The sequence below is a fragment of the Astatotilapia calliptera genome, chromosome 19 (assembly GCF_964374335.1).
Source record: "Astatotilapia calliptera chromosome 19, fAstCal68.1, whole genome shotgun sequence".
In the NCBI taxonomy this organism is placed as follows: domain Eukaryota; kingdom Metazoa; phylum Chordata; class Actinopteri; order Cichliformes; family Cichlidae; genus Astatotilapia; species Astatotilapia calliptera.
The window spans coordinates 20893623-20904231 of NC_137440.1; the positions used below are offsets into that span (position 1 = coordinate 20893623).

General features: G+C 39.4%; 1 protein-coding gene across 2 annotated transcripts; it reads right to left on the reverse strand.

Moving 5' to 3' along the window:
* Positions 1-77: 77 nt before the first annotated feature.
* ahi1 (Abelson helper integration site 1) lies at positions 78-10520 on the reverse strand. Of its 2 annotated transcripts, XM_026151805.2 has the most exons (27): positions 10362-10520; positions 9965-10043; positions 9082-9200; positions 8232-8812; positions 8054-8142; positions 7767-7953; positions 7355-7547; positions 7176-7271; positions 6897-7082; positions 6647-6799; positions 6384-6516; positions 6066-6189; positions 5574-5803; positions 4881-4990; positions 4676-4794; positions 4416-4546; positions 4172-4312; positions 3881-4074; positions 3751-3796; positions 3613-3665; positions 3021-3138; positions 2659-2717; positions 2476-2541; positions 2229-2391; positions 2076-2146; positions 1420-1508; positions 78-1306 (listed from the first exon to the last, which is right to left on the reverse strand). In XM_026151805.2, exons 2-27 carry the CDS (start codon positions 9972-9974, stop codon positions 1123-1125), a joined length of 3645 nt encoding a protein of 1214 aa, XP_026007590.2. In that variant the 5' UTR covers positions 9975-10043; positions 10362-10520; the 3' UTR covers positions 78-1122. The 2 variants fall into 2 exon arrangements, 1 of the variants encoding a protein (XP_026007590.2); XR_013903930.1 differs by lacking the exons at positions 78-1306; positions 1420-1508 and having other exon boundaries at positions 2229-2366.
* Positions 10521-10609: the final 89 nt, after the last annotated feature.

Genomic DNA, 10609 nt, shown 5'->3' on the forward strand with positions numbered 1-10609 from the left:
ACTGGAAAAATCGCTAGCTCCGGGACGTCGGGCTAGCGATATTGCAAGCCCTGTATCTGATTGAGGAATCACTCATCTTTGGAAAAGAGAGTTTATTACAGAGAAATGTCTCTTTCCAAAATAAAAGCTATACTATCCGCTTCTTCTGGGCTATATTCTCAGCAGCATAAGGAGAATCATGTGCTAACAGCTGTCTAAATGACTCGGCTAAAGTTAGTAGCATGCTTGTTGTTTTTGTCTTTGCACTAGGATGATGTCGGCGTAAATGTGCAGTCATATTCGTTGTGTTCCCACTAGTGCTTTCAGGTTAATCTCGTTGAAATGACCTTAACGCCGCAACACGGCAAATCTCCGTTAACGAGCTACCGCCGATCGCCCCGTGCATGGGGCTAGACGGCCAACACGTTAACGAGCTAACTGTGCTAACACACTAGTTCCCACCCATGTAATTGAGCATTGTGTGGCACATCCAACATACTGTTTTACTTTAGTCCATGACTCGCTTACCTTCAGGGTCATACGCCACATGAAAACCAAAATAATTCCAAACACCACATCTGAATGAGGGTGGGGGAGGTGCCCTGCGCTCTTCCTTCTGACGATGCTGTCTGTGTTGAGCGCTCAGTGGATCTGCGCTCGACAGTGCAGCCTAGGCGGAGTAGTCGAACGCAGATTCACTGAGCACTCAACACAGACAGCATCGTCAGAAGGAAAGTTGATAAAATAAATTACAAATGTTGTATTGTTCGATACATATGCGTACCGAACCGAAAGCACTGTATCGAACGGTTCAATATCGATACGAATATCGTTGCACCCCTAATATATATATATATATATATATCTCACATATTACATACGTTTACACAGTATTATCTGTTTTCTTACATGGATAAGTTATTCAAAATATTCAATGTACAAAAAATATGTTTATCAGCATTATACAATTACAATATTTTTATAAACATATTTAACAAATTTAATCTGTATTAGGTGCAATATAAACTGTGACTTTTCAAAACTAAAAAAATATTTACAAACAAAAAAAAGTGAAAAATAGATCACAGCTGAAATAAAAATCAGAATAAAGCAGACATACGGTTGCTGTTTGTTTCCATGAGTTTATGGATCAGGCTCAAAGGCACTGTTTGTATTGTCTGTTGGCCTCTTTGGCAGAGGTCGCCCTGCTGATCTGCCTATCCTCCTGGTGCTACTGGTCGACGGTGATGCGTCTGCATCTGAAAACGTGGCTTGAGAGGAAGCTGCAGGGACTCGTGGCTTTTTCACCTTCTTTTTTCTTCTACTTCTATGTGGGAAACGTATTTCACAATCAGCACTTAATATCTCTCCACCACAATACAGCTTCATCAGCCTGTGTAGTTAGGAGTAGTTCGGAGTGAAGCAAAGAGAGCCACTTACCTAGTAACTGCCATCTCAGGTTCCGTGTCGGAAAGCGTCGGCTCGGAAAGAAACCTAAGTTCTCCAGAAGAACTAATGGCAGCAGACACCTTGGAGATACGAGTATAAAGAAAAAAGTGATGGCCCATGGGAACAGGAAAATCACGCATATATAAAACCAGACCACATTTGTGAATTTATGAAATGAAAAGCAATCAAAGTGACACTTGCCCACTGTAGGCTTTAAAATGACTCACGGTTTGTCATAGTTTCGCCAAAATAGCTGCTTACAGCAGAACATGGAAGTTGTAGCTACAGCTAGATTTGCATCAGAAGACTGAAAAATACAGAAACTGATATTTTGTTCCAAATCTCTTATTTTCATGCACAAAAGGTGGAATGACAAAGACCACTGCTGTTCAAAATATTGTTGTAGCTGTAGTATGTAAAAGGAGAACCAGGAACCACAGAGCAATATATTGATATTTTTCAGTCTTCTCTTCTTTTTTGTAACTGACATGAAATCAAGCTGACAATTTTTTTGACAAAAGGCCTACAGTGGGTATAAAAAGATTAATTAATGAGATGTGAACTCCACCCCCACTTCACCTTTTAGCCAAAATACATTAATGAACACGTCCCAGTCAGACGCCACTCTGATTTTTTTGTTCTCTTACCCTAGTAGGTGTTGACCTCTCATCAGGCTCTTTAGACAAAGGCATGTGAGTCCCCTCTTCATTGTAATCCCCTACAACAATAACATGTTTTTATCATTTTTATAAACAATTTTTTAAAAGCATATCTACCACAAGAAAAGATAATCCACCTACTCTGATCTGCTACGTAAGAAGCAAGAAAATATCCCTGCTGCCCATTTTCAAGGCGTCCAAACCACCAGTTCTCGTTGTCTTTGTACAGTACTTGGATGACATCACCACGGCGAATGGTCAATTCATCAGAGCGATTTGCTTTGTAATCATAAAGAGAAACAACCTATGAATGGAACAGAAAGGTAGGACAGTTGAATAAGTGTGAAATAAGGCTGCGGCTGAGCTTTAAATTACACTGGATACTTACTACTTGCTGAACAGGTGCAGAATCAGTTTCCACGTGGATCCCTGAAGAGACGTGGTCAAGAAGAGTCTGACAAGAAAAAAAGGAAATAATTTCATTCTTATAGCAACAAGCAGGCAGACACCACTGCAGTCCTTGCCTATCTCAGCAGCATTAAGATTAATTGGAAACATTACAAAATCTTACCGTCTGTAGTCTAAAAGACGAAGCACCTTTTAGAAAATGACCAACAGGATTGAACCCACCTAAAAGTATAAGAAAAAACATCAAGAATTGAAACTGCAGTAATATTTTATGTATTACCACGGTAAATATTGTACATTACTGCAGTAACTGCAATTTGCAGTAGTCACTTCAAGAGATGGGTAACAATTGCCAGCAGTCCATCTGTGTTTCTGTTCATAGCATACATGCTGCACAGTGCTGAAAAGACTTGGCCCAAGTTGTACGTAGCACAGTTATAATCTTCATAATCATTTGAATTCAGTTACACAGCTCCACTGGTTAAATACAAATAACTGTGTGATTAACTGAAAAAAGCCACTTACGGGGCTGAGTGCTCAGAGAAGCCTGTGGGATAAGCTGCTCTGCCAGAGCACCAGTGAGCTTCAGTCTGGAGTGTGGTGACAGGAGAGATGGCGGTGGGAGTGAGGCATTTAATCCTGTCTGTAAATAAAAGAAATAAATAAATACATAACAGCATTAAGGTGCAATAAATCAATTAATGCAATTTTCTGTTTTGTATTATAATAAAAGTAAAATTCACATTTGTGTATTTCATGTAAACCCTCTAATACAATTCTCACTGTCAGGAACACAGATTTAAAATCAAGGTTAAATAGAAATCCATACATTTCTTTGAAATATGAAAACATAAATTAACACAGAGCGGGATTGGCATATTACACAAAGGGGAAAAATGGCTGAGTTTACAATTAAAGTATATAAACCCGGTTCTATGCTGTTTCCCTTGTCAACACATTGAGGGCAACTGAGCAATAAAGCGATTGGAGGCAGATTACAGAAAACAAAATCAATATTGACAGAAAAGACTCATAAAGCTTGTTCACCATCTGTGACCTCAGCAATGCTTCAGTATATAAAGGTGTGTATTTTGATATAGTACTGATAAAAACTCACTGTGCCGACATCTGATGTGAAGCTCCGGCCTGTGTGAGTACTGCTTAATTTATCTGCAAACCAGAAAAATAGGTTAAAATACCAAATCTAATATAGCTAATTATATAAAGTCCTTCTCATCTAAACTGCTTAGAGTACCTTGCTCATAAATGAATCCAGTAGCAGAAGATCTTTGACGTGGTTCCTGAAAAAATATGTAAAAGAATTTCAGTTAATTTAACTGCACACTTATTTCACTCTACATTTAAAAATTAACATGAGCATTTACCAGAACTGAGTCCAGTTGTTCCTTCACACACTGCATTTTCAGTGCAAGTCTTGTTGCTTGGGCAAACTGATCCATGGCTGCAGAAATAGATGTGTCCTGCAAAGCTAGAGGGTCAGGTGTGTTTAAAACAGTTTTGATATCTTCAGAAGCTGATCTGCTTGCTGCTTTCATACTGTGCACCTCCATCTGGGAAACTAGAAAAAATAAGAGAAAAATAAGGCAGATATGAAGCCGTGCAAGTCTGTACAATACTACTGACTAACTTCTTCTTTTGTCAAACAAAACACAAACCTTTGCGGTCATACAGGTACACGTGGACGGGCTGGCTCTGACCGAAGGCACAGAAAGCTACCATGTTCTCGTAGGGGTGAAATGACACGCCGTGGAGAGCCGTGGGGTAACAAAGCTCTGAATATACTGCAACTTGATCACCTGGGAAAAGAAACGGCTGGAGCAACTATGCAGAATACTGTCAAAAACATTAAGAACCGACTAGTGTCTTTGTTACGGGAAAAAATAAAAATTTCATGCTCACCTGTATCAGTATTCCAGACATACGCCATCCCATCCTCACTGCCAGAAAAGATGAAGTTCCCACATGGTGTAAAAGTACTGTAAATCCTCTCTCTGTAGTTAATGGCTCCAGTGTATTTCTTTACAGCCAGACTTAAAGAGGGAAAGCCAAACACATATTCAAACACACATACAATAATATAATAATCACTCCTCATTTATATGCAGAGTATAATACAATACTTTAATATTTGTCTTTGCTTTATTATAATTTCGTCTTACATTCTCAAATCCATCATCCTCAGCACACTGTCTTTGGCATGTATGAGCAGGCACCGCCCATTCGGATGGAGCTGCAGCATGTTGATGGGGATACCACTGAGATCACTCTCATCAATTTTCTGCCAAAAGAAAACATGGGATTTTAAAATGACCATAAACTAACATTAGCTAAATAAAGTGCAGTGAATAGTATCAATTCTTGTACCCTCTCTATACACCAGTGGCGACATGGCTGCTGCTGTTGCCTGCTGTCATTTACTGAGGTTTTCCACACAATGATGAGGCCCATGTTGTCTCCAGAAAACATTCGTTGACCTATTTACAATGAAAACAACATCAGATATGGCATAAGATATACAAGAGAACAAGCCTCACATTCATTATAAAAGACCAAACACAACACCCCTTCACAGAAAGGCACACATGTTCCTCATAGACACAAAACCAGAATTAGTTGGCTGGCTTTGAGTTTTTCTTTGCTTTAAAAAGAGCAGCTTTCCTTCTCTCTGAACTGGGCCTTGAAGTAAATGACAGTGACCGTAAACAGTCTAAGACAAATTTAAATCTCAGTTACTCTCTCTAATAATGGAAAAAAATAGTCCAAGGCAAGTCAAAGCAAATCAGTCAGTCTGGCATAAAGGTTATACTGGCAGGAATGTTTGGGGAAAAATTGGAGCCAGTGGATTTATAAAAACAGAGCTATACATAAAGTTCACATTAACCACCATTTTATTTACAGCTATTAATAACAAGATTCATTAAAACATATACAAGAGACATCATTCTTTAAGAGACTACATTTACTCTTATCTTGTTCCAAGTTTTCCTAACTCACAGTAGCTGACAACACAAACACACACATATCGGGGACATGTTTCCATAACAGGGCTTACAGTACCTTCGGAGTCAAAGCAAACTGTGTTAATGAAACTGCCGTGACCCTCAAACTCCTGCAGCAGCTGGCCATTCACATCACCGACATCAACTCTCCACACTCGTATCAGGCAGTCGTAGCCCCCAGTTACCACCAGGTTCTGGGCTGTAGGATGGTACCGAGCACTGTACACAAACGATGGATGAGGGAGCACCTTCTGGGCTGTTACTTGAAGCCTCTCTACATTCCACTCCCTGAGGGAAACAATGTAAAAATACAAAAACTATTTTATATAAAGAAAATGCGTTTGCTAGTTTTTAAATCAGAACATCACCAGTATTGTTGAGGCCGTTTCTCAAAAAAGCAATATATTACACACACTACAACTTAGGTAACTTTATTTAGAGCTAAAATATAATAGATTATACAAAAACTGAGTCACTACAAGAAACAGTGAAACCTCATTCACTTCTAATCACTTTTATTTAATCTTACATTGTACAATGACAAAGTTACCTGACAGTTCCATCAGAGGAGGCAGACAAAAGGCTGCAGTCATCTCTGGACCAGCAGAGATCATACACTATTTTGAGGTGACCATTGAAGGCAGCCAAAACCTTGCCAGAGGGAATCTCATACACTGAAATAAAAACAGCATTTTATTTTATTTATTTATTTTTTACCTGATTTTTTAAAAATATATATGCACAGACAAGGAAGAATCCAGATGTCATCAAAGAGGTGTTCGTGGCATACAAACAGCAAAGAAATTACCTGGTTGGAGTCAACAAAGCATTAGAAGGGGGACTTTTACACCGATGAGATGTGACCTACCTACAACAGGGAACGCATCTTTGTCAGCACAAGCAGCAGCCAGTATGGTTCCAGCGTGAGAAAAGAGTACTGTGAAACAGCCCATCTGACCACCACGAAATGCCAGCATTGGCTTGTTAGGAATTCGACAGATCTGCAACAGTAAAACTCTCTTTAGTTCTTTGACTGCCACTCTTTGCTACTTACCCATGTTCAGGCTAAAAATATGAACATGTATATTTGTATGTAATATTGATAGGAGCAGTTTAAACCCTTCTACAAACCTGACCAGGCAGCCTGCTCCATCTCAAGGTTAGAGGTTTGCTGTCTAGAGGTTGTGTCAGACTTCTCTTGGTGATCTCATTCTGCAGTTCACTATAGGAGGTGCTGCCTCTCTCCTCCTGCAGTGCCATCATAGACCGAATACTAGGGTCCACCTGAAGAACATAACCAGCTCAGCTACAACATACTCCATCCATGTACATATGAAGATTTATTAACCTTCCAACAACTAGACAGTAGCAGCTAACTTACATGCTCAGGGAGTTTAATGCCTTTTACTGTAACATAGAGGGTAGATGCATATTTGGTTCTTGGGTACTTTCTCCACCATTCAACCACCTCAACTGTTTTAGGTTGGCTCTTTGCCCGATGTGGAGGGCAAAAGAGCTGGAGACGAAGTTTACTGTCAATATTCAAGACACCATTTGTGCCAACAAGCTGAAAAATGGAGGGGCATACATATTAACAGGGGAGATTAAAATACAACCAGACTGATCTTTTCTTTCTAAATGATCAGATTAAACACATTACCTTCAGAAATGCCCAGGCAATCTTTCGGAAACCTCGATCATGCTTGTCAACATCAATGTTGGCTCTTGCTTCTTCCATAGTCACAAAATCAAGGATCTTTGCAAAACATTTCAATAAAGGAAATTACTGTCACAAATGTTAAAATATGGTTTATTAACTGTTATTGAAATAACTCTTACTTCAAAGAACAGTATGACTTTGGGGCCTTCGTCATGTTGTTGAACAAAGTAGCCAAAACGTTCATTGAAGATGATCTGCTCCTGCCACTCAGGGACGACTGATTTGTTCTTCTTGAAGTCATAAGGCTGGGTCATGATGGGGAGAACATGGTCAACGTTTTCCTGCTCATAAAATGAGGATACGGGGCGATGACTACAAAAAAGAAAAACAAATTGAAGGCAAAATGTGTTATAATTCAAAGGTTTTGGCACAGTTAAGTGGCTTATAAATACAAATATCTATAGATCGTGCCTAAATTTAACTGAAAAACAAGTAACCATGGTCCAATTATTTTAAGGTAAAAATTTCTAAATAAAAAATGTGCCCAGAAATTGAAACACACCACTAAACTTAATAGCAGAAATGTCTCACCAGTCTTCTTTCTTCACATATTGCCCTGTGGCTTCATCAACAACGTGGATCTTCACCATGGGGTGTGAAATCATCAAGTCGGTCTTGAGGCGGTCTGTTCTGTGAATGTACACTCCAAGAACAAGGTTGTCATCAAAAACTGGTTTCTGAGGTGCTTCTGACTCCGCTTCACTCTGGTCTTTGACAACTACAAGGGGAGAAAACAAAATATGAAATGCATCACCATCAACACCTTTCTTCACCTTTAACTGGAACTTGGTGAATCCTGAGAATTATCGTGCAATCACCATGTTTTTTCTTCCTCTTTTTCTTCTTTCCCTTGGATTCTGTTTTATTTTCCACATCAGCATCCAGGTCTGTATCTTCATCTTGATCCCTGGAGGCAAAAAAAGAAGTAGAAAGAAATCAAACACTGTTGCTTTATCACTAAATATAACTCCATAGTACACTAATAGTTATACACACCCTGCATCTGAATCTGTGACTACAGATTTCATCTTTTTCTTTTTCTTCTTCCCCACATCATTACTAAGCGTAACACTTTGTGAGACAGCACTCTCATCTTCTCCTTTGACCCTTGTCCTCCTTGAAGTCCTCTGGTCCTCCTTTACTATCTTTTGCTGGTATTCATGCAATAGGTTATCTTCTGTGTCCTCCTCCTGGCTTGCTTCTTTAACCTCTGTATCACCTTTGCTTTTTCCCTTTTTATTTTTCTGCTTTGGGGCCTTTCCACCTACAGAATCATTTGGATCCAATGGAATTTCAGACTTTGATGCATTTGCATCCTCTTGGATGTGACTTCCGATGTCCTCGGGCATAGGAGGAGAGGGAAGGTCCCTCTTACTTTTTCTTTTAGATTTTGATGTTTTAATCCCCTCTTGGTTTCTATTGTTGTTAAAATTAACCTTCTCTGAAATTTCTCTCTCCCTTCTTTTATTCTTTGTGTAGCGAGGGCTGCCCTCTTCTGGGTCATATGTGTTCTGGAGGATGGTCTCATTGTCTTCTGTGTCCTTCTCAAGGTTGATATTTTTTTTTAGATTCTGAAGCTAAAGAGGAAAAGGTAAAGAGGTGTCAGTACTTACAGTCTTTTTATTTTGTTATTTATTAAAACTTCCGCAATTAAAATATGTCCGACATGTTGTCTGTTTTGGAAGAAGGGCATCATGACAGCCTTGTTTACATAAAATGCAGAATCCACAAGGATTCGGAACTATTCAGAAATAGTTTTAAGACATGTCCTGCAAGTTCTATATGTTTTTGCCAACATATAGAGCATCTGATGTAAAATTATCAATAGAACACAAGAATGACATACCACAATAGTCTCCGGAGTTTCAGTGCTTTTCTTTTTCAACTTTTTCTTCTCAGATTCTGTGTACTTCTTGAAGACTTCATTAAATCTTTCCCGGGTTTTTGCCCGGTCTTCACTCTCACCTATAAAAGGGAACATTTTAAATAGATTACGTGACAATGCAGATTAGACTTTATAACATAAATAAGATTAACTACACGTTGTTGATAACACTTCTGTAGATTGATCAAATCTTTTTGCAAAACTTGTAACTGCATTTTTACGCTACTGCATCACACCAAGTAAGAGAAGTAAGAGTAGCAATGCAACAGACAGGGGGCAAGTGAGGTGAAGAAGAGAGTGCAGGCATGGTGGAGTGGGTGGAGATAAATATGAGAGGAAAGAAGGACACCAACAACATTTTGCAACATTTTAGTGAGACCTAATATGATGTATGGTTTGGAGATGGTGGCACCAAGAAAAAGACAGGAATCTGGGCTGGAGCTGGTGATGGAGTTGAAAATGTTAACAATGTTAAGGGAGTGACCAGAATGGACAGGATTAAAAATGAGTACATCATAGGGACAGCTCAAGTTTAAGAGTTTGGAAACGCTACCGAAGTTAACGAAACAAGACCGAGGGGGTTTGGGCATGTCCAGAGGAGGGGACAGCGGATAGATTGGAAATATGTTAAACATAAAGCTACCAAACAGGAGGAAAAGAGAAAGACTACAGAAAAGATCCGGGAATGTAGTGAAGGAGGAAATGCAGAGGGATAAGGAGAGATGCAGGCAGATGATGTACTGTGGCGACCCCAAATGGGAGCAGCCGATACAAAACGACATTGCTACTTTAATTTAAAGAACCTTCCACCATTGGAGTGAGGAGGGAACAGCAGGAAACGTACCTGCTGGCATTCTCAGACAGCGTGATGTTTCTCTTTCCGAGCGCAAAATGAGAATAATCCAGGACTTAAGACTCTCATTCTAAAAGAAATGCATGACAACGACGTTAAAGTTGCACAACAAAACCTCTACTGGGTTAGCTAGGTTTTGCTAGCCAAGCGTTTAATTATATAGTTTAGCACTCTAGTAAAATAAACCCGTATTAAGTCTCCCATGGTGTTTTTATTTGCTGAAGTCAGAGTATAGGAAAAAGTACAGTTTGTGTGAACCACTAACCTTAGCCACTTTAGCAGCTAGCTTGCTAAATGCGTCTGATAGCTCACTGACTTTACAGGGTTACTACATTTGGTAAGATAATATTTAGGAGCTTCAACGAACAGTCTGAGTATTAAAACAAACCTCGCCCCACAGAAGCAGTCCGTAAAAGTATGTATAAGAAGCAGAAGAGTTGGCCGAGGGTCAGCGCATGTATCTACTCTGCAGTGATTGTCCTGTCCTCCATCTTTAACAACAACGCTTCGACGGTTTCCAAGTCAACAAATCTGAAAAAGAGAGGCGGAGCCGGTCAAACGTAATCTGACGTACATACAAAAACAATAACCAATCAAGCTGAAGACAGAATTTCATAACAGAAATACATTTTCATG